The following is a 20,773-nucleotide window of genomic DNA, read 5'->3' as shown; positions in this document are numbered from 1 at the left end:
CTGGACATGACAACAATATGTGCCTTCCAGATTTCTTGGAAAATGCATTTTCTAATACCAGGTCAAAACTGCCTAAAAAAGGGAATGTAATATGCAGCACTACTTTTTCTCCTGTGTTGATTGAGGAATGCAGCTTATATATTAAAGTTCGAAAGCTTTTCTTTTGACTGTTAATTTATGGCTGTGGTATGAGAAAATGTTGCTGTATTAGGGGACAGTAGTATTTTTAGTAAGTGCAGAGAGGTCAAGAACCAAGGCCCGCTAATGTTAGAGAGCATTAAGGACTAAAAGGAAACAGACCTACTCTGGTAAGTCCTTTTGCAGGAATAGCAGGGTACACTTCAGAAATAGGTGCTGTTTATACCTGCAGGTCATGGGGGTCCTGCTTATGGCTTTTGCCTGTTTTTGCTGATTGCACAAGATGCTCAGCTCTCCAGGCTGCAGAATCTGCAGAAATTTGGAGGTTGGAGATGACAGAGCTTTTTTCACATAGGCATAGAGAACGCTGTTGTAAATAATTTATGTTAGGGATAGGCCCACAGCCTTATGTAAGTTAAACAGTCCTTCAGTAAATTCTTAAGCTTTAATTGAAGCTGCAATCTCTTGCATAATTTTGCCCTTTAATTTGGCAGACTCACATTTTTCTGAGTGACCAGCCAAACGGAGTGGGGCCAGCTGCAGTACTGGAATTCTGGGTTCAGGTCCTCACCAGCCAGCAGCTGTGGCACAGGGACCGGGCAACACTCTTCTTGCTGGATGACTTATGTAAAGCTGCTTTTCAGTACAGTCAAGAGGACTGCATACAAAAGCTGCTTTACCAACAACACAAGGTAAACTGGTGCTGTATTGGTGTGGCTGTTGAGTAAATGGTCAGTTTGTGTGTTGCTCATTCTAATTTTGGTGTGGATATATTTTCCTGAAATGCAGTAAGAACAGTCATGATGATGAGTGAGAGTAGGGTTATCTGATTTGTCTCTGAGTAGGTCAAGATTGATGAAATGTCTGATAATAGCAATAAAAACCTATTTGGAACACAGATTTCATTCATATGAGTTATAGTATTTTAGTTTGTGGTCTTTGCATTTCAAACGTTTGATAGTGTGTTTAGAACAAAAGTAGAGCTTCCTCTCCTGAAAAAAACAGACACTATCACTATAACAGAACCTTTTCACTGAAAAGAAATAAAGTACAAGCAGGCATGTCAGTGGTGGCTGGCTGAGCTAAGGTTGGGAAGTAGCAACATGAAACAGAAAGGAAGGAACCCGAATGAAGGCAGAGTGGCATACCTGTAGCTTGTAAATCTTCTGTTAGGCTGCTTACAAAAAAAGCATGAATATCATGTGTTCCCATGCAGAATGCTTTGGGCTATCATTGTGACAAAGGTCTGCTATCTTCACTTGTTAGCTGGATTGTGGCAGGCAATGTGACACCTTCCTTCATTGAGGGCAACGCCAATTCCTCTCAGGTAAGTGGTATGAGAGTGTTGTATGAACAACCCCGGGATATATGCAGGTGTCTAGGTTTTTTTTTTCTGCTTTTGCAGGTTTTTGCAGACTTTCTTTCGTTTCCTCTTTCTTCCTATCCCAGTGTTCTTGAGTTTTCTTGTGATAAAATCCTAATTTAGCCAAAGAGAATGCTGTCAGTTTATTACACTAAAGGGAACATGGACATTTTGCACAGAGGGAGTTTGTCTGATCTGTGTCCAAGAATTCATATAATAGGATTTATTAGTTAAGATTTCTTTTAACCTTCATTGATTGACAGCCGGCTGAACATGAGCCAGCAGTGTGCCCAGGTGGCCAAGAAGCCCAATGGCATCCTGGCTTGCATCAGAAATAGCGTGGCCAGCAGAGACAGGGAAGTGATCTTACCCCTGTACTCGGCACTGGTGAGGCCGCACCTCGATTACTGTGTTCAGTTTTGGGCCCCTCACTACAAAAAGGACATTGAATTACTCGAGCGTGTCCAGAGAAGGGCAACGAAGCTGGTGAAGGGTCTGGAGCACAGGTCGTATGAGGAGCGGCTGAGGGAACTGGGGTTGTTTAGTCTGGAGAAGAGGAGGCTGAGGGGAGACCTCATCGCCCTCTACAACTACCTGAAAGGAGGTTGCAGAGAGCTGGGGATGAGTCTCTTTAACCAAGTAACAAGTGATAGGACAAGAGGGAATGGCCTCAAGTTGCGCCAGGGAAGGTTTAGACTAGATGTCAGGAAGTATTTCTTTACAGAACGGGTTATTAGGCAGTGGAATGGATTGCCCAGGGAGGTGGTGGAATCCCCATCCCTGGAGGTGTTTAAGAGTAGGGTCGATATAGCGCTGAGAGATATGGTGTAGATGGGAACTGGCAGTGTTAGGTTAATGGTTGGACTAGATGATCTTCAAGGTCCTTTCCAACCTAGGTGATTCTGTGATTCTGTGATTCTGTGATTCTGTGATTCTGTGATTCTGTGATTCTGTGATTCTGTGATTCTGTGATTCTGTGATTCTGTGATTCTGTGATTCTGTGATTCTGTGATTCTGTGATTCTGTGATTCTGTGATTCTGTGATTCTGTGATTCTGTGATTCTGTGATTCTGTGATTCTGTGATTCTGTGATTCTGTGATTCTGTGATTCTGTGATTCTGTGATTCTGTGATTCTGTGATTCTGTGATTCTGTGATTCTGTGATTCTGTGATTCTGTGATTCTGTGATTCTGTGATTCTATTGTTCTTGGTTTATTTAACGAGAGAAAAATATGTAAAGCATGACTTTTCTATTAGTCTTTATCTGGTAAATATTTTGAATACTAGTTGTTTTCTCCCTGCTTAAGGAAGTTCCTCATTAGAGCAAAAAGAGGAAAAAAACCTGCGTTACGCCAAGTGAAGATGTGTAGTGCAGGGGGGAGAGAGGAGATCATCTTTTACTGGGTTTGAGTAGGTTGTTTCCTCCAGAACTTTCTGGATAATTCTGTCAGTTGTCCCTGGTTTCCCCCGTCTTTCCCAAGACTACAAAACACAAAGGGGAAGTTTGAATGTAGATAAGGAGGAAACTGGTTTTCAGTTTTCTTGTCAAGATATGATACTGCTTTTGCAACTTGGTAATGAAAATCTGACAAAGACATATTCCTCCTAAGAAAACAGCAAGCTTTCTGATCCTACTCCTGCCACTTTATTATCCGTGTTTCTGTTATCACTGTGTTGTACAGGTCTGGTTTTCATGGATGGTGTTAAATATGGAGTCAATATTTGAAGAAGATTCACAGCTTCGCAGAGTTGTGGAGGGGGAGTTAGTTATTAATGCGTTAACTCCTGATCAAGCTTTGAAGGTGAGAGAACTGTTCAACTGGGGAAAAGCGTTCTCTTGTATTGTTTAGTTTTTATTCTATGTACTTTTTCTTCCCAGGATAAAAGCATAACTAATGCTTTGTCTGGCTTTCCAGGAGAAAATTATACCTCAGGGAACTTTTCTTTGACATTTTGAGTTGAACATTTAAAAACTACCATGCAAATATCTGTTTTCTAGTATACTGTTATTTACGAAAAACTTCAGTCACTAGTTGGTACTCTTACATGACTTTCTGGGCCATTTGAATGCCTCATGACCTTCACTGGATTTATTCTATACCACTGAGATGAGGAGAGCAGATATTCTTTATTCTATAAGTGGGAAAATGTGTCTATATTTCAGAGAGCATTTCTTAGATGATCTGAATTTTGCAGAAGTCTGGGCTTTACTTTTTTCTATATTTGACGAACTATTTTCCAATATTTTCGGAACTATTTAGGTCTCTCCCTTAACAAGACACATAGTCAGGTGTGCTTTAAGCCATGTTGCAGCATTTTCCAGGTTCTTTGCCTAAATTCAATTAGAAATTCTGGAATGAAGCAAGTGGAAACCAAAGTTGTCCAGTCTTGATGTATAACTTTTAACCTGTCCTTCACCCTCAACTGTCTCAGTGTGTTTTAATGGAGAAGAGAGTCTAGAAGCTCTATGACAATAGGTTGGCTTGGTCTATGTCCAGACTGGTACATGTCTTTTATCCTTGGAGACTAGTCTGGAGCACATTTGTCTCGTCTTGCCTGCTTCGATTTAGCTGGAAAACAGTGAGACAGTATGTGGGTTGGGTGTGGAAAAGGGTGCTGAGGATTCCCAAGGTCTAATGTGAGGTACGAGGTAGTGCCAGGATCTGTGCTGAGACCTGGGAACTCAGAAAAACCTCCCGTTCCCCTGCTTCAGGCACAGTCCATGCGAGCTTGACATATGACTTATTAATGATTTAGTGGGTCTGTGGAGTAGGATTCCGTGTTGCTAATACAGAGTGCCACTGCTCATACTTTACTTTGCCTTTGTTCTGCTTTTGCAAAGAGAAATTTTATTTTTCTTTTTTTTTTCCTTCACATTAGTTTTATTTTACCTTTTAGATTTTCATCAGGGCTGTTTGGAATGTAGTCTGGAAAAAGCTAACAGTAGCATGCTGCAGGATTCTGCGTCCTCACATGGCTTAAGACTTATTTTTATTGGTTGGAATGTGCTGTGTACTTCACTGTTGCTGCTTTGTTCTCTAACATCACCGCTCTTATGGAAGTCTAGACCAGGAACATCTACCACTGTGAGGAAGAACAGAAATTAACTGTAATTAACACCAATGGCCCATATGTTGGCCTTGCATCCCAGAGCCATCATGCTAATTCTTTTTTTGAGCATCAGAGGTGTAGCACTGCTCTCTAACACCTGTCCAACATAACTGTGAGCTGGACAGCTCTTCCTCTAAGACCTGAAACAGATGTGTGAATGCTTCCAAAGTTTTCTCCTCCGTAATTGCTGAGTTTTCATGCTGTGTTAATCTGTTGGGTTAAGCTGTGACAGCCTGTTACAGGGAACTGCAGCAGAGTACTTGTCTGAAAATGTTCTTTTTGCAGAAAGCACAGACCCAGCTGAAGTTGCCCATCGTACCTTCCCTTCAGAGGCTCATGATTTACCGCTGGGCTCACCAGGCCCTTGCTACCCCTGCTGATCACCCTCTCATGCCACTGATCTGGCAGAAATTCTTCCTCCTTTACCTTCACCGACCAGGACCACAGTATGGGTGAGTTTGAGCCTAAGGGCTCTACCCTTATGATCTGGCAAGCACTAACAAGTTTGCAGTGCAAATGAGATTAAGTGCTTCACGCTAAGACTGCACCTGAAAGCAGTGTGTACCAGCAACTTCTCTAAAGAGCCGAATTATTTTCAGAGATGCTGATTTGACACTTGCAACAAGACTTCGTTGTGCTTTTTTGTGCTTTTTTAGATTACCTGTAGATGGCTGTATTGGAAGACGTTTTTTCCAGAGTGCAGCTCATGTTAGCTTAATAAACGAGATGAAGCAGCGCTTAATAGAGGTAGCAGACTTCCACCATGCTGCCAGTAAAGCACTGAGAGTGGAGAGTCCTGCAGAGGGCAGCGACAGATCACCAGAGAAGGCGAGCTGCTCAGCAGATTACCTGACTTCACCAGAACTGCATAAGGAACTTGTCAGGTAAAAAAAGCCTGCCCAGTTCAATCTTACTCAATGCAACCACCTGAGCAACTACTAGAGCACAGTTGTAGCTGTGGGAGACGTGTGACCCTTGGCTGGCCTAGATGTACTGCAGGCGCTTGTTCTGTGCATCGTTGTGGTCAAATCTGTTTCTCTGTTGATATGACTGGTGTTGTTTGAGAGGGGACTGATTTTATTACTAAAAGTAAAACATTGTTGGTAGAGTTGTTGCTCCCCTTAGGGGAGAGCTTTGCTTTTTGATTAACGGTATCCCCATGCTGATAAAATATTTGTTGTTTAGACATATCTGCTACTGGTATGTAAGTCACTAGCTATAAATGTAAAATTCTACTTTGGGTGTATACATCTGTTTGTCACAGACCAGGGCCTAAATTTATGTCTGAGTAAGATTACTTCATCAGGGAATTTAGACTAGGGACTTCCAACACAATTCTGTGCAGTTTACCTGATTAGGTTGCTAAAGTTGAGCTGTGACAAGCGTGCTCTGTGCCAGCTGTAAAGTGACACAGAAAAACCTTAGCACAAGACTGTTGTGTTGGAGTAGGCTGAAGAGAAGGGCATGGTCACTCACTGTGACGCAGCTGATGAACACTCACTTTCTAAGAGATGGTAGCTTCTAAGAGCTACCTATATCACGCACACTGAAACTGCTGCTATGCTGTACAGAAGTTTGTGTTTCTGTTACACGGAGACTTTTGGTCTGAGAAGTCTACCTGAAGAAATGTTTGCAGTATTACAGTGTCTGAATATTCCCAGAAACTAGTTGAAAGGATTATTTGGAAAGCGCCCCTTGTTCAGGGGGTTTTGGTATATGGGATCTGAGCTTCTTCTAAAAGATTCCCTCCCCTCAGCAATCGTTAGGTACAAACAAAGGAGATCATAAATCCTCCTTGGTCATTTGTGAAAAATAATCCAGAGATGCTCACTGGGCGTAACTTGATTAATGTTTTTCAGTCTTTCACTTCAAAGGAGTTCCCCACTCTGATGTAAAACCAGAGGACTCTACAGCCAAGTAAATCTTATGCTCAGGGAGTTTAATGACCACCTAGACAGGAGGGAACATATTAGTATTGTCATAAGGGCTGACTCTTGGAATTAAACTACTTCTATTTTTTCACCAGTGACACCGACTAGGAATTTGCTAGTGATTTTTAATGCCACAGTGTGAAGATTTAATGGCATTCGAGTTCTTTCTTGTCAGGAAAGCTTGGATGTTATGATTATAAAAAGTGTACCATGCAGTAGAATAATGCCAGTTGAAGAAAGAGGTATATTTATGTTAAAGTACAGTGTTAGCAGAGGAATAAATGAGAACAAACTAGCCATGATGAGTCTGAAAAGAAGTTAAAAGATGTAGGTCGGGTGTGACCTTTTGGAGCGGGCAATCTAGAGAAGTCATGGGGTGAGAAGCCAAACTTGTCAAATGTACTCTGTTTTTTCCTTTGGCCTTTTGAAAGGTGTTGTGGATGAGATTCTCTGACATAAGAGACTATTCCAGTTGTGGATCGTGCTAATTTGCGTAAATGTTTTTCTTTTCTTTGTTGTTGCCCTTCATATTTTTCTAAATAGCTTCTTTCCACTGCTGGTCTTTGTCAGTCAACTAGTCACAAATCACCTGGGACATCTGCATTTTGAGCTGTGTCACTTGTAGCATTATTTGTTGCCTTAACTCTAAACCCCAGAATGAGACTGCTTTGTAATACATGCTATGCATACGACTAAAGTTCACATTGATTTAATTTTTTTCCTTTTTTTGTTTTTCTTAGGCTTTGTAATGTTTTTGTTTTGTGGTTGGAAGAAGAGAGTTTCCAGAAAGGAGACACATACATTCCTTCTTTACCGAAGCAATATGATGCACATAGACTTGCTAAAGTCATGCAGAATCAACAGGTGAAGTGCTAATGACACTGGCAACCTGGGATCCAAAATTCACTTGTTAAAGTGGGTCCTCTAAACTAGTGAGAGACTTGGTGTCACTGGCCTTTAATATGTGTACAGCATGTATGATACCTTCACAGTTCTAACTTTTTTCCTAAAAATCCTGTGCCCAAACTGCCTTCCTTTATATTTGAGCGAGGACTCACGACTAGATTTCTTGCATATCTTAATGAGAACACAGTCCTTATTCTGTACTGTTCTGTAATTCTTTTTATGTTCTAAGGTAATTCTAGAGAATTATTGATTTGGAACTTTCAGTGACAAAAGACTGGAAGCCGAAATCATGTTGGTAGTCTGTAATATGTCAGGTTCAAATATAAGTTAGTGAGTGGGGAGTGTATGTTATTCTGTCCAGTAAGCCTAAAGAGTTAGTATAGTTAAAAAACCTGTGAGAGGGGAGATTTTGGAAGGGTATTTCCGCACGCCTGCTTTGTTTTTATTCCTCCTTTAGTCTGATGCTTTAGCCTGATGACAGCTAATCATGCCATGATGTTTTAGACCATCTCAGTTTCCTCTGTGTTCCATTTTTAGGAACAGAGTTTTAATAATCTGTACGCTTTCTCTCTTACTTATTAGAAATTATACCTTGTGTGCTTGTCAGGTTTCTTCTCTTAAGTGTCATGAATGCTTTTCAGTGGCTTATCATGTATGTGATAAATATTCTGCAGCTTTTCTCTTCACTATGGATTTTTTTTTTCCCCTAGTAATAATCTTTCTATGGCTTAAAACTGTGGGGTCTAGTTTTATGTACTTACTGTAGTTCCCCAACTACTAGGATGCTTGCACAGTATATGGTACTGACCAGAACGGGAGTGATAAGTTATTTCTTCTGTGCTTTAGGATTTGTGGATGGAGTATGTCAATGTTGAACTTGTACATCATGAGTTTCAGGAAGCTCTAAACCTTTGGCTGCAGGTTCAGCTTGAATCACATACAACCTGTGTTTCTGCAGGGCAAACAGATTTCACCAACCCTTTAGCAGGTAAGAGATAAGAATATCATTAATGAAACTGAGCCAGAAAGAATTATTAGCAGGTTGAAGCCCTGGTTTCTTTAGGAACATGATGATGTCCGTGAATGAAGATGTTAATACAGTTTGTTTTCTTTGGGTACAGTATTTTCCATGAGGTTTTCATGGTGTTCTCACTAAGATGCTCATGTGAGAGGCTAACATCGATGTTTTTGGCTTAGTTTGCCACATCACAGGACAGCAGGTCATGGTGTGCCCAGAGCTTCATGGGTGAGCTCCCCAAAGATTCCTCTGCACAGAGCATGGACGGGCTGAATTTTCCCAAAGTTTAGATAGACTGCTGCAAGCAAAGGCAAAAAACACTGTAACTGAAAATGGAAGGATTGTCTCTGTTATTTTTTTTTTTTGTTGTTGTTCCCAGTGGCTTTGCCTGGAATGTTGGCATGGTGAAAGGGTTGTTTTAGCACAGAAGGGGATAATAGTCATGGTAGGTATATTAAGGATATGGTGAGATTTGGATTTTTGATGGGGTGCTGCCTAAAAATGGCAAGGGTGGGAATAGAAGGAAACTGGAATAGTTTCCTAGGTGAATTGACACTGTTTGGGCAAAGGAACTGGATGGGAATCAGCAGGAGGAGAGAGGCTGTGTTTTGGGGAGGAGTTGGAGCTGACAGGGTTAGAAGTGAGGATGAATTGTAGGAGAAGGAAGATGAATTTGGCTTAGATTGGGTCAGGGTGCCTCTGTCAGATGAGGGTGATAAGAGGAAAATTGGAGGGGTGGCAGGTAGGAGTGGCTGGGGGAAACAAGGAAAGCCATGGGCTCTTGGATCCTAATGTTTGTGTGATGGAGCTGGTCATGAAAATAGCTGTATGAAATAAACTTTGACAACAAAAATAGGAAGATCAGTCAAGTGATTTTTTTTTTTTTAATTGTTGAAGGGAAAATCCTGAGAAATATGTCTACTGCTAAAAATGTTTCATGCGAAAACAAATGTTTTTGTTCAGTTTCTCATAACCTTTTCTTTTTGACAAAACTTGCTTCTGCTTTTTCTAGCCAAAGAGAGGATAATGAATAATTTAAAGAAGTTTGATATTCCCAAGCCCCCTCTTCCGCTCCAGACGATGAAAGCTCCTGTGCCAGTTATTTCCTCTGCCAGTCTAGTAAGTCAGAAAGAAGCAATTCAGCTCATGCGCATGGACCTTAACATCTTGCAGCGACATGCCAAGTAAGACATAGCTGTTTTCCTTCTGCCTCACTAGCGTGTCTAGCAGTGTCTTCAGGTGCCCTTTACAGCAGCCTCATTTGTGGTTTTGGCACTAAACTGTCAGTACTTGACTTCTGCTTCTCATCCTGTTTTTTTTTTTTCTTCTTGGCTATCATGTTGTTATTCCACTCCTTTAACTAAGATAAGACTACACAAGTCTTATCTAATGACTGAGATTACATCAGCTGACATCTAACTTCTACAGTTTCTTTTCTCATTTGGCATACTTCTTAAAATAAAGACTCCCTTTAGCCTAGATTTGTTCACAGTAAGCTAGTTAACCATTTTGCACTAATGTAGTAGCTGCAGTATGAAGCACTGAAGCTCCCAAGAGAGAAATCTGATTTCTGGGACTATTATCTTTGTGAGTGAAAAAGACTTTATGTTTTTCATATTTCTATGAGCATCCAGCTGAATTATTTTCGAACACAGCTGTTGCATCTACAGCTATTCTCACCCAATGTAGTCATTTAATAGCAGTATTATAAACCAGTCCAAAACTTGATAAGCCCGAGAGAGGATGTGTCTAAAATCCAGCAGCAATTTTAGGTGGGCTTTTTTTCTTTTGACTGAATCATCCCACAGTCCAGGTTTTTTTTTATCTGGTGGAAAATGGCATTTCTTACAGAAGGTGATCTGTTTAATTTCCTTCTACATTGTTATAAAGAATAATTAAAAAGAACTCATGCAGACTTGAGTAGTTTTGTTCTTACGACCCTATTTCTTTATTACTTAGAAGTGCTATTACTTTGAAGTTTTAACTCAATTTCATTTAATAACCTTTTATGTTTTCTAGGGAAGTGTCACAATTCTTTGTACAGCACATTGAATTTAAAGTCTTATCTCTTGCTTATAAATGCTTAACGTTGGCTTTCAATAAAGATTTTGGTAACTTTATTAATAAATGCTTTTCAGAACTGCAGCTCTCTGGGAATCTCAGCATGTTGCTCTTAATAGTGAAATATTGGACACGATACCTAAGCTGTACGTCAATCGGGAAGAGCAGATCACCCTCCATGTGGAGTGCCGGGGAACTTCAAATAAAGGCTGTCAAGGAGCAGCTCTTCTAACTATCCAGGTTAGAGACCTGTCATCACTTCTGTTTTGGGGCTGTTGGACACGGATAATGAAAGTGAAATGGCTGAATGGTTATGTGAATGGTAGCAGTTGACCAAATAAATCTATAGGCACATAATAGCTACCTGAAATACCTAATATGTAATGCTCAAAAGGAGATGCAGATCAACAGCTAAAGAATAAGTTGTTGCATAAAGTTTGTTTTGCTCATAGCATTCATTCTGAACCGCTTCCCAATGTGTGAATGTGGGAATATGCTCACTGATAGGAATAGAAGCATGAAAACGTTCATAGAAATAATCACATGTTGCTTGGTGTATGAATTTCTTGATCTCCTTTAAGTTTCAGTCCCTGTGGATTAAAAGTCTTACATAAAAAACTTGGATTATATTAATGTGTGATAATTAAATAGGAATATGACCAAGGATGCGTGCTTGGGCACAACGTACAACTAAATCTGATCAAAGCTCTCAGGGGGTGGAATACCATCATATTCAGAGTTCTCTTACTGGGTTCTGCTTCATTTTTACAAATAGGTGCAACATCGAAGAGTTTTAGCAAAAAATATTATTCTGAAATGAATGTCTGTCTTTTTTGTCATTTAGTTTGAAGGGAAACATAAAAATGAAGCAGTGAGCCAGCAGCTTCACGCTTTGCGTAAAGAAGTGAGACAACTGCAGGCAGAAGCTACGAAGCCACCTTCTCTGGGTGTTGTGGAAGCAGCAGTACATGTGGAAAACTTTATAACGTAGGTTGTTCAGACACTGTTTTAGGTAGTGGTTCTTTATTTCTTTTTCTGTATGTAGAGTTAAAATGTGGAATCTGCATGTGTGTTTTGTGTAGTGCTTATCAGCTTGGGTCAACAACAGAGCTGGAATCCTGAGACCCGTATGTTTGTGACACAGACCTCTAAAGGAATAACTATTATCAGAAGGTCATTCAGCCTCCACAGGACACACAATATTGTCTTCTACTTCAATTTATTGTACAGTGTGTTAGAATAGCCTTTCTAAACCTGCAAAAGCACTTTGAGTGATGACAAGGGATGCTATGTTAAATTTTAGGAAGTGGCAAACTTGCACTGCAGCTGTCTCAGCCATAGGCTCAACTATAGGTTTTTAACATCTCTCTCTGTAGGTTTTTCCTTGTTATGGTGCAGGATGTAGCTCTTTAATAGAGAGTTACGATTTGAAGTAGTTCTTCAATATGTGAAACAAAATTGTGCAGTGGAAGAAGACTACATAATACCACTTTTATTGTGGGGGTGAATAAATGGATTAGTCCAAGGCCCTCTTCCTCTTGAAGACTTTTTAGAATTCATCCCAGAGGTCCAGTTTTGCAACACCATTCTTAATCTAGATTTCTGCTGCGATTCTTTTAGTGTAGTTGGCTCCCTACAGAGTGTACACACTGTACAAGTAAAAATATTTGGTTACCATTTCTACATGTTCATTCTTGATCATTAATCTGAAAAATTCTGTGGATGAGCTAGTTCTTGGGATTAACGTCTGTGGAATTGCATGTTCTTCAGATGTTTTAATTCAGTGAAGATGGGGGTTTGAGTTCACTAAAATTTTCACTTGGCAATACACAAGAAAAATTTGATTCTGTTTTAATTCTTCTATTGCTGTACCTGTTATGTAAAAAGAGGTAAATTTTGTTGCAGTACAAATGTAGTTGAGAAGGCCTGAGAACATGACAAACACATGATTTGAGGGAGAAATAACCTGTTGCAACTATGCTGTGAAACATCTTTTGATGATCACTTTCTGACTCTGATTATGGAGACTTTCTAAGGTTTGGAGGTACCCGTTTCAGGCAGCAAAATTACTCGAGCTAAGCCTGGGGCTGTTCAGCCTGGATATGAGAAGGCTCAGGGGATTCTCATCAATGTATAAAAATATGCGAAGAGAGGGTACAAAGAAGATGGAGCCAGGCTCTTTTCAAGGGTGCCCAGTGACAGGAGGCAGTGGGCACAAACTGAGGCACAGGAGTTCCCTCTGAACATCGGAAAACACTTTTTTTTTTTTACTGTGAGGGGTGACACAGAGTGCTCAGAGAGGTTGTGGAGTTTCCATCCTTGGAGATGCTCAAAAGCCATCTGGACATAGTCCTGGGCAACTGGCTCTAGGTGGGCCTGCTTAAGCAGGGGGCTTGCTCCAGATGTCTTCCAAAGGTCCCTCCCAACCTCAACCATACTATGATTCTGTGAACCCATGCTTGATTATCTTGTAAACTAGAAACACCCTTCTCAAGGCTATATACTGGCAAGAAACCTTTCTTTATTGTCACAGATTATTTTCAATATGTAAATTTAATCTGATTTTTTTTTTTTTGCAGGGCCTTAATAAATATCTACAAGGTACAGCCTATGCCTGCAATTAAGAAAGTTGGAATTAGTTTGTTCTTTACATTAGTGGAATATGTGTGTGATGAAACTCAACGCAATCCTCCCACAAGGCAGTTCTTCACATCCTGCATTGAGATTCTAGGCCAAGTGAGTTTATCCTCTGATTTTGGATGCCTAATGCTTATTCCAATTGCCTGCTGCTATTGGGGGTCTAAAATGTTCAGAAGCCTGAAAATTAACTTCTAAGTGTCTACCCCATTTTCCTTTCAATTAATTGTATAATATACACGGTCTTTAGGAGAGTTCAAGCTTGCATATAAGCAGAAGAAAAACTGTTGCTCTGAGATGTCTGCTTAGTGCTAATAAATGCTCACCATATTAGTTAAATGCGAAGGTAAGCTGGATTTTTGGCCAGGTAACTAAAGTTTGGGTACTTGCAGTGTGTAGAAGACTGTTTTGGCATACATTTTGCTGTTACTGATGACTTTCTAGCTGATGTGTATCTTGCTAACCTCTGTATTTAGACACATTTCTTCTACAGCCTTGCAGTATCCTTTGTGTAGAGAGTTAGCCAGAAGATTGCTGGTAGAGAACATAAGTGCTTGGTGGTGGTGGTAGTGTTTGCCAAGGGGAACGTGTTATGTGGGTGCTCTGAGAAAAAGCAATAGCTTCTGATTTGGGTCCAGGTATTTATTCTCATCTCTTAGACTCAATTTATTTCCATGTGCTGTCCTTAAGCGCTTCTAACAGCTGAAGTGCTGAAAAGCTCTTCATAGCCATAGTTCTGTTTAAATTTTTCATAATATCAGGCAGGGCTGCTGAAATCTGGAATAGTTTTCTTTTGCTATCCCATCAGAAAAATCATATTTCTAGGTATTTTTACACAATGTGTGAGGTCACAGGTGGTGTTCTTAAGTGTGCTAGGGAAACAGGTTAATTTTACATTATATCTTGTGGAACAGTAGTATTTAGTTGATACAGTCTGTCAATTTTCAGAAAACCTTCCTTTTTTAAAAAGGACCAAAATTGTGCTTGACTTGACAAAAAGCTCAAAGAGTTGTGTTTTCCAGTAGATACACACTGGGCCGTTTTTCTCACCATTCCCAATTTCCTCAGGTGTTCATCAGCGGGACCAAGTCAGAGTGCAAACGTCTCCTCCAGACAATCCTGCATAATCGGAGGCTCTGTACTCTCCTTTCTCCTTACTTCACTCCTGTTGCCTCTCCCAGTGAATTTGTGACTTTGTATGAAAGAGTCGTGGCCTTTCTGAGTGAGGATAACAGTGATGTTGTCTTTATGCTGCTGACAAAGGTAAAATACTGCTAAATACTGTGTCTGGTTTGTGGGTGTTCTTCCCTAAAGACCGTGACTTTAAGCTAGTGCAAATCTGGTACTTTAAAATAACATTGACAGGTTCTGTAGATCTGTGTTGCTCATCCTGAATGGTATGTGATGTATTTAAGCTCAAGAGAGGCTGGAGGCAAAAGTAAATAGGAAGGTTAAACTGCCCTTTCCTAGCCCAGATAGTATCAGTATGTGCTTCCTAGGGCTTACCCTTCAGTGCACTCTTGCTCTTGAAATTAAAGCAGGGTCTTCATGGCTTCTTCTGCCTGATATCTCTGCAGAGATAATTCATCAAAATAGCGAGTGAATCGTAGGTATCTTAAAAATAAAAATAAAAGCAATAATTTGGAACAGTTTGAATCTTCCATCTCTGTTTGGCACCCATGTCCTTCCTGCTTATCGTAAAGCCTATCTTAAAGGGAAGAGCAAGTGATCTGCACATCTCTTGTTTCAGGGCTGCACAATACTGCCTCCTTGTATTGTCAGTGGAGAAATTACTATTATATTTAGGCTTCAATATCACTCTGATCCTCTCAGAGACAGGGTTCAACAGCTGTAGAACCTGTTTTGGGCATGACTCTGAGCTGTACTTAATGGCAGTGATAGGCATTGTCCCTGCTGACCTAGGTCTGAACAGGTGGCTGAGAGGCTACAAAAACTTTGCAACTCCACCTGAAAATTTATGGACTACGGGGATTAGCCCAGTCTAATGCTTGTTAAATGTTTGTTTGGCAGTGGTTCGGAAGCGTGGAAATCCATACACATCTTTATGAATCTGAAAACCCCTGCCAAGGGTTGTTTCATAAATTCAGGGACTTCTGCAATATGCTAAATAATAAACTTCAGAGAGCGTTACTTGCTTTTGAATTAGGGATAATGAGGTGCAAATTCATTAGGTTTTTCTTAAATATTTGAAACTTCAGGATTTCTTTTTCCCCTGACAATTTCTCCCTTCTAAAGGTTTTGTGGCTGTTAAAGCTTCTACTTACAAATGCTTCCTGTCCTCTGTTCTAGTTTGACCTTACGCAATGGTTAAGTGTTGCTAAGCCACCTCTATCTGAACGTACCAAGCTTCTGGAGTCTATTCACTTGGCTCTCAATGCATGTGGCCTTGAACCTGAAGAAGATATTTTGATGCCATTTAATATCTTCTGCAAGCATTGGACTAACCTCCTCCAGTATCAGTTCCCTGATCACTATAGTGATTTCCTAAGATTGTTCGTGCAAAGTGAGTATCTGAGTTGACGCATACTAAGCCTTTCATACAGAACTCTTCTGGCTTAAAAATATGAACTGCACACAGTAGAGTTAAATAGCAACAAATAGAGAATGGTTTAAACTTTTAAGTTTCTGTATGCACTTCTATGTGCATGCTATGTGATATGTTTTTATTAGAGATATTTTAGCTCTACTAGAAACACTCTTCTGCAGATCAAAGTATGCGCGTTGGTGACAACAGTTTTTCAGCTCATATTACAGGAGGAGGATAGGTTTCTATTAATGGAAACACTTAATTATAATTATGCAACAGTCTCTAATGCAGCATCCTTGTTCTTGAGCACCCTTCAGTGTCAAACTGAGAACTGGAATTATGGAGACCTGGGACTGATACTGAAATTTGCTGAAAATGTCCTGGTTGACATTTGATGCTACCTATAATCTGATGTGCCTCTGAAATGAGAACAAAGTACTTTCTTTCTGTTAAGCCATATGTGCTGAGGCAGCAACTGTCTCTTAATATGCGTCTGTAGCCAAGGATGTACTGAGCGCCTGGGAAACTCTCTAAAAGAGCATGTAGATGCCAAAAGGGAATGTTAAATTACTTATGTTTGGGAATTAGAGATATCTCTTGCCCTTAAACTTGGGGCTTTCAAACTCATGCCTTACCTTTTTTTTTATGTAGTAGGGAGCTCTAATTTCAACCTTCTCTGACTCGTAATAAGAAAGGGACTAATATCCTTTTCCTGATTTTCACAAATGCATTCCCTTCTCTTTCTTCTAAGGCTCATCAGAGCAGCTTCTAAGCCCTGACTGTTGGAAGGCATCACTTAAAGCTTTGGGATGTGGTCCACTGGTGACTGAACAGGGAAGCTTCAAGAAGAGTGATTCTGCTGAAAGTCCTGTATTGCGGGATGCTGCAAAAATTCTTCTCTCTGCAGAACAGGTGGGTGCCTCTTCAGTTGATTTGTAGTGTTTTTCAGCTGAAACAAGATTCCCACCAGTGACGAATAGCACTGCTGTGCAGTCTTTCTGTAACCGATTAATAGCTTCCTTCTTTTTACAGGTTAGAGAGACAATAGAATGGCTTTCCACATCTTTCTGCAAACTCCGACTGGCTTCAGTGGACTTCAGGACTTTTGGCCTGTTTTCAAAATGGAGTCCTTACGTGGCTGAAGTGAATAAATTTCTGGAGTATCTTATTAAACGACTTATTGACACCGAAGTTGCCAATTTAGCCCAAGAGCCTGTTGGCAGTAACAGAATTCTCGCAGGTAATGTGTCTTAAAAGCAAATTATTTAAGAACAGGCACTGAGTTTCTCTAATTTCCTCTGTTAAAGACTATTTAAATATACAGTTAAATCTTCTTACGCTGCTTTTGTACAATGATGAGAACATTAAAATACAGATGGGAAATGCTGATGCTACTTCATGGCCATGTGGGACTTTATGCTTGTTGGAAGAAGCTTGTTTATATTTGAGCTTGCTTTAAAAATATATTATGAAGAGATTGTACTTTCTTCAAAGAAAAAGAACGGCTGCACTGAGCAGAGGTTTGGGAACAAGATACTACTGAAATTCATCATGGTGTGATTTTGATTTGGAGAAAATCACCAAAACACCTTTTATTTTAGAATATGCATGTTTAAAGTGTGAATCATCATTACCTTCACAATCTCAGATGTGTTAAAGTGATACTAATAGAACATCTAAGCAATGCAAAATGCTCATGATTGTTGTTAAAACAAGCATATTGTTAACCTGAGTTACTAGTAAGTGTATTGTATTTAAAATTTTTATTTGACCAGGAAGAACTGACTAAATGTTGGAATAAGCAAAGGACATCATATTCAAGTTTAGAAAAGTGTAATATATTCACTGTTGTTGATTAGAAGGAAAAAAAGCAACTTATCTGTTTTGTTTGCTTCTAGAATTGCAGTCCTTATATTCAGTCATTGCTGGACTCCTTAAGCCGTGGATACTGGTCTTGGATAAGGAAGATATAAGGTATCTGTTGCATTTTATAATTAAATTAATTTTTGCTAAAGTAAGGGCTTTAGCTATATAAGAATGGCTTTCATTGTTACCTGTTTTTTATCCAATTCATGACTTTATTGTGATCTTCAATTTAAATAGCTGTTACTTGTGTCATATCGTTAATAATTACGGAACTAATTCATGACTTAAATCAAGTTTTCCAAGGCTTGGATTGAATAATTATTTTAGATACAAGAAGTACCTGTTTCATGACCAGAGCTTGGTTATGAGAAAAACATGGATTGCATTCTGTTCTGAGAGCACCAAAACTTGAATTTTAGATTCCTTTTTTTAGCTTCCATAGTATCTGTCATGCCTTAGTTTAAAACGAAACTTGTTTTTAGCCAAGCAAGTACAACCCTAAATGCCAGCGGTGTGTAAAGAAACTTCAGGCTAAATCAGTCCTATGGTGATCTACTGTCTTGGGTACCTCTGTCTTAACGTGGACAGTTATTTGTAATATACATTTAAATTTTATTTTCTTCCAAAATCAAGAGCTTTTGGAGTTGTGAGTCCAGCTTCAGCACTTATTTGGAAGGTTGACTACAGGTGGTATGTGCTGTCATTCAGAAATTCTTGTGTTTTGGTCTTTGATTCAGTTACAAAATATCAAGTAATTTCTGCTTACTCACTGGTATTGTGGATCTTCAGTGTGACATTGAAGTACGTACCTGTTCTAAGGAAGAAGAGGACAGTCTCAAAGAGTTGAATTTGAGAGAGCTGCTGATACCTGTGCTGTATTGATTTATTATGCTTTAGAATATTTAAATCACTTATGTGTTTATGGTATGTTTATGATCTGGTAACTTCACACTGAAATTTGTGTTGCTTCATTTCTACTTCTTTTAAGTAACCAGCCCTGCTACCCTTGGTTAGAGAGTGACACTCCTGTAGCATCCACCATGGTCCGTCTGTTTACAGATTCCATCGAGCTTTTGCACGAGAGCTTTAAAGGTGGGTGAAGTCCATGCTATTTTAACGTAGTGTCACTTCCTGTTCTATCAGATCAAGAAAGATTTTTGAGATGTGGGACATGAGGGGATTTTGTTTGTTACGAACTTTTAGCCAAGGTGATCACTGCAGTGATGCCAGGAGCATTTCTTTATTTCATCCTTAACAGACAGCTTTTTCCCTTGGCAAGGGTAGATAACGTGATTGATAAATGCATATCTGTCAGATGACAAAGTTAATGTGAAGGAAAGCAAAACAAAATGGGCTGTCATGAGAAGTGCCTGACTTCATTCCAGGTCTGTATGTTGTTCCCGTACAACATATTCAGTAGCATGTCATGATGACCACCAATACATGTGTGTCAACAGCTGGTCTCAGGGGTAATTTAATCTCTAGGACTGATCATTTTGAGACCCTATTTAGAATTGCTTGTTGTGCCTAATGTGTAGTTAGACAGAGGAATGGAAAAAATTAATTTCACAATACCTCTTAACAACTTTTAGGGATGAACTAGATTCAAACTTACCTTGTAAGAATAATTAAAAATAACGTATTATTGTGCATTTCATAAAATTTGAGATAAAGATCTTTAAAAAAACCAAACAAAACACCAAAACAACCCAACATAAAAGCAATGAACTTCTACATGGAAGGAGTGTTTTACAACTTCAGATTATTGTGCATCAACTCTTCAAAAGACCAAGGAAGGGCATGAAATCATAAGCTTCCCCACTTGTTGATTTGGGGAAAAAAAATCTAAAAGCTTAATGTGCTTTTTTTTTTCTTTGACAAATGCATTTTAGTGTAACTTGCACTTACAGTTTTTTATCTTCAAAATTGGACTTCCTTCTGTAATCAAGCTTTCCTTGAATTTTTTCTGTTGTTAATTCAGCTATTTTCTTTGAATCTAGATAAGCTGCTGCCAAGCCACCATGGGGCTCTCTGGTTACATCTAATGCGTTACTGTGAATGTTGCACAGCCCCGAAAATGCCGGAGTTTATTCTCTATGCTTTCCATTCTGAGTTCAGAAGGCTTCCATGGAAGGAAATGCATCCAGACCAGATGCTTATGGAAGAGTTCTTTAAAGTGAGTACACGGCATCTGTTGAATTAAGTTCCTAATTGGTGTTGCCCTTGAAAATAACTGGAGAGCTGGAGACAGTTCTCTTAGCAAGGAAGCTTTTAAAGTTTGTGGCATTCACAGCTGCTCATTTTGTTATTGATTTTTGTGAAGGAGTGCTATTGACTCTCAAAGTTGTGGGGAGCTGTAAAGCTGTCAGTCTTTGTAATCTGTCATTGCTCTATCTGAATGTCTCATTTATTGCATATATCTTTAATATGTATTTGCAGACAGGTGTGGAAATGCTCCAGGATTTACTGCTTATCTGTTTGGTGTGAGTTCTTCATGCAGTTGTAAACAGGCTCAGAGTTTCTTAATTTCTGTTAGAGTGAAGAGAAATGGATTCAATCATGCAGCTAAGAGTTTGTAATAGGTTATTTCTTTCTGGTTTGCAGTAGGTTGGTATTCTGTATCGGTTGTTTTAGAGGCTTAGGAAGCTACATGTGCAGCTGTGAGGGGACAAAGTGCAATGGAGAAGTGGCATCTGTCTACTCCTCTGCTGACCTAAAATGCTGCTGTGGATTTATACTTGGCTAAGGAACTGAAAGTATAAAAGCATTTATATCTTATATTGTTTTATGAGACTGTAATTTTTTTCTCCTTTCTCATTCCTAGATTGAAAGAGGCAGCCCCAAGAGTTGTTTCTTATTCTTGGGTTATGTTTTATGTGAAATAAATTGGGTCAGTGTGCTCTCTGATGCCTGGAATCCCAACCCTCATCCTCAGACTCACAACATGATTGTCTGCTTGCTGTATATGATGGTCCTGTTGGCAAAGGAGGAAGAACTTATAGGCAAAGAGGTAACTTTTGGAAAGGTTCACACCTGTCTGTCTTAAAAGAAAATAATCCTTTGCTAGCAAAGACAAAGGATATGACTTCTTTCTCACTTGCAGAATGATTAACTTAAAGTGGGTTTTTTGCATAGGTAAAATACCCCAAATAGTATTCCAGAGATGGCCAGGACTAATTTCCTATGTGAGGCAT

At 39.5% G+C, this 20,773-nt stretch overlaps 1 protein-coding gene across 5 annotated transcripts in view; it reads left to right on the top strand.

Moving 5' to 3' along the window:
* Positions 1-20,773, top strand: part of EPG5 (ectopic P-granules 5 autophagy tethering factor) — a 68,649-nt gene that overhangs the window by 35,376 nt on the left and 12,500 nt on the right. For all 5 annotated transcript variants that reach the window (XM_074855188.1, XM_074855187.1, XM_074855191.1 and 2 more), the window contains 19 exons: positions 633-830; positions 1,355-1,465; positions 3,184-3,303; positions 4,898-5,064; positions 5,269-5,496; positions 7,284-7,407; positions 8,296-8,437; positions 9,480-9,651; positions 10,606-10,768; positions 11,373-11,515; positions 13,108-13,264; positions 14,234-14,428; positions 15,476-15,689; positions 16,465-16,625; positions 16,746-16,953; positions 17,612-17,687; positions 18,568-18,671; positions 19,580-19,755; positions 20,404-20,589. In XM_074855188.1, coding sequence (XP_074711289.1) covers positions 633-830; positions 1,355-1,465; positions 3,184-3,303; positions 4,898-5,064; positions 5,269-5,496; positions 7,284-7,407; positions 8,296-8,437; positions 9,480-9,651; positions 10,606-10,768; positions 11,373-11,515; positions 13,108-13,264; positions 14,234-14,428; positions 15,476-15,689; positions 16,465-16,625; positions 16,746-16,953; positions 17,612-17,687; positions 18,568-18,671; positions 19,580-19,755; positions 20,404-20,589 — 3,045 coding nt within the window. The remainder of the gene's footprint in view (positions 1-632; positions 831-1,354; positions 1,466-3,183; positions 3,304-4,897; positions 5,065-5,268; positions 5,497-7,283; positions 7,408-8,295; positions 8,438-9,479; positions 9,652-10,605; positions 10,769-11,372; positions 11,516-13,107; positions 13,265-14,233; positions 14,429-15,475; positions 15,690-16,464; positions 16,626-16,745; positions 16,954-17,611; positions 17,688-18,567; positions 18,672-19,579; positions 19,756-20,403; positions 20,590-20,773) is intronic.

Source organism: Strix uralensis, chromosome Z (assembly GCF_047716275.1).
Source record: "Strix uralensis isolate ZFMK-TIS-50842 chromosome Z, bStrUra1, whole genome shotgun sequence".
Taxonomy (NCBI): Eukaryota; Metazoa; Chordata; class Aves; order Strigiformes; family Strigidae; genus Strix; species Strix uralensis.
The sequence above is the reverse complement of the archived record's forward strand: the minus strand, read 5'-3'. Positions and strand labels throughout refer to the sequence as shown.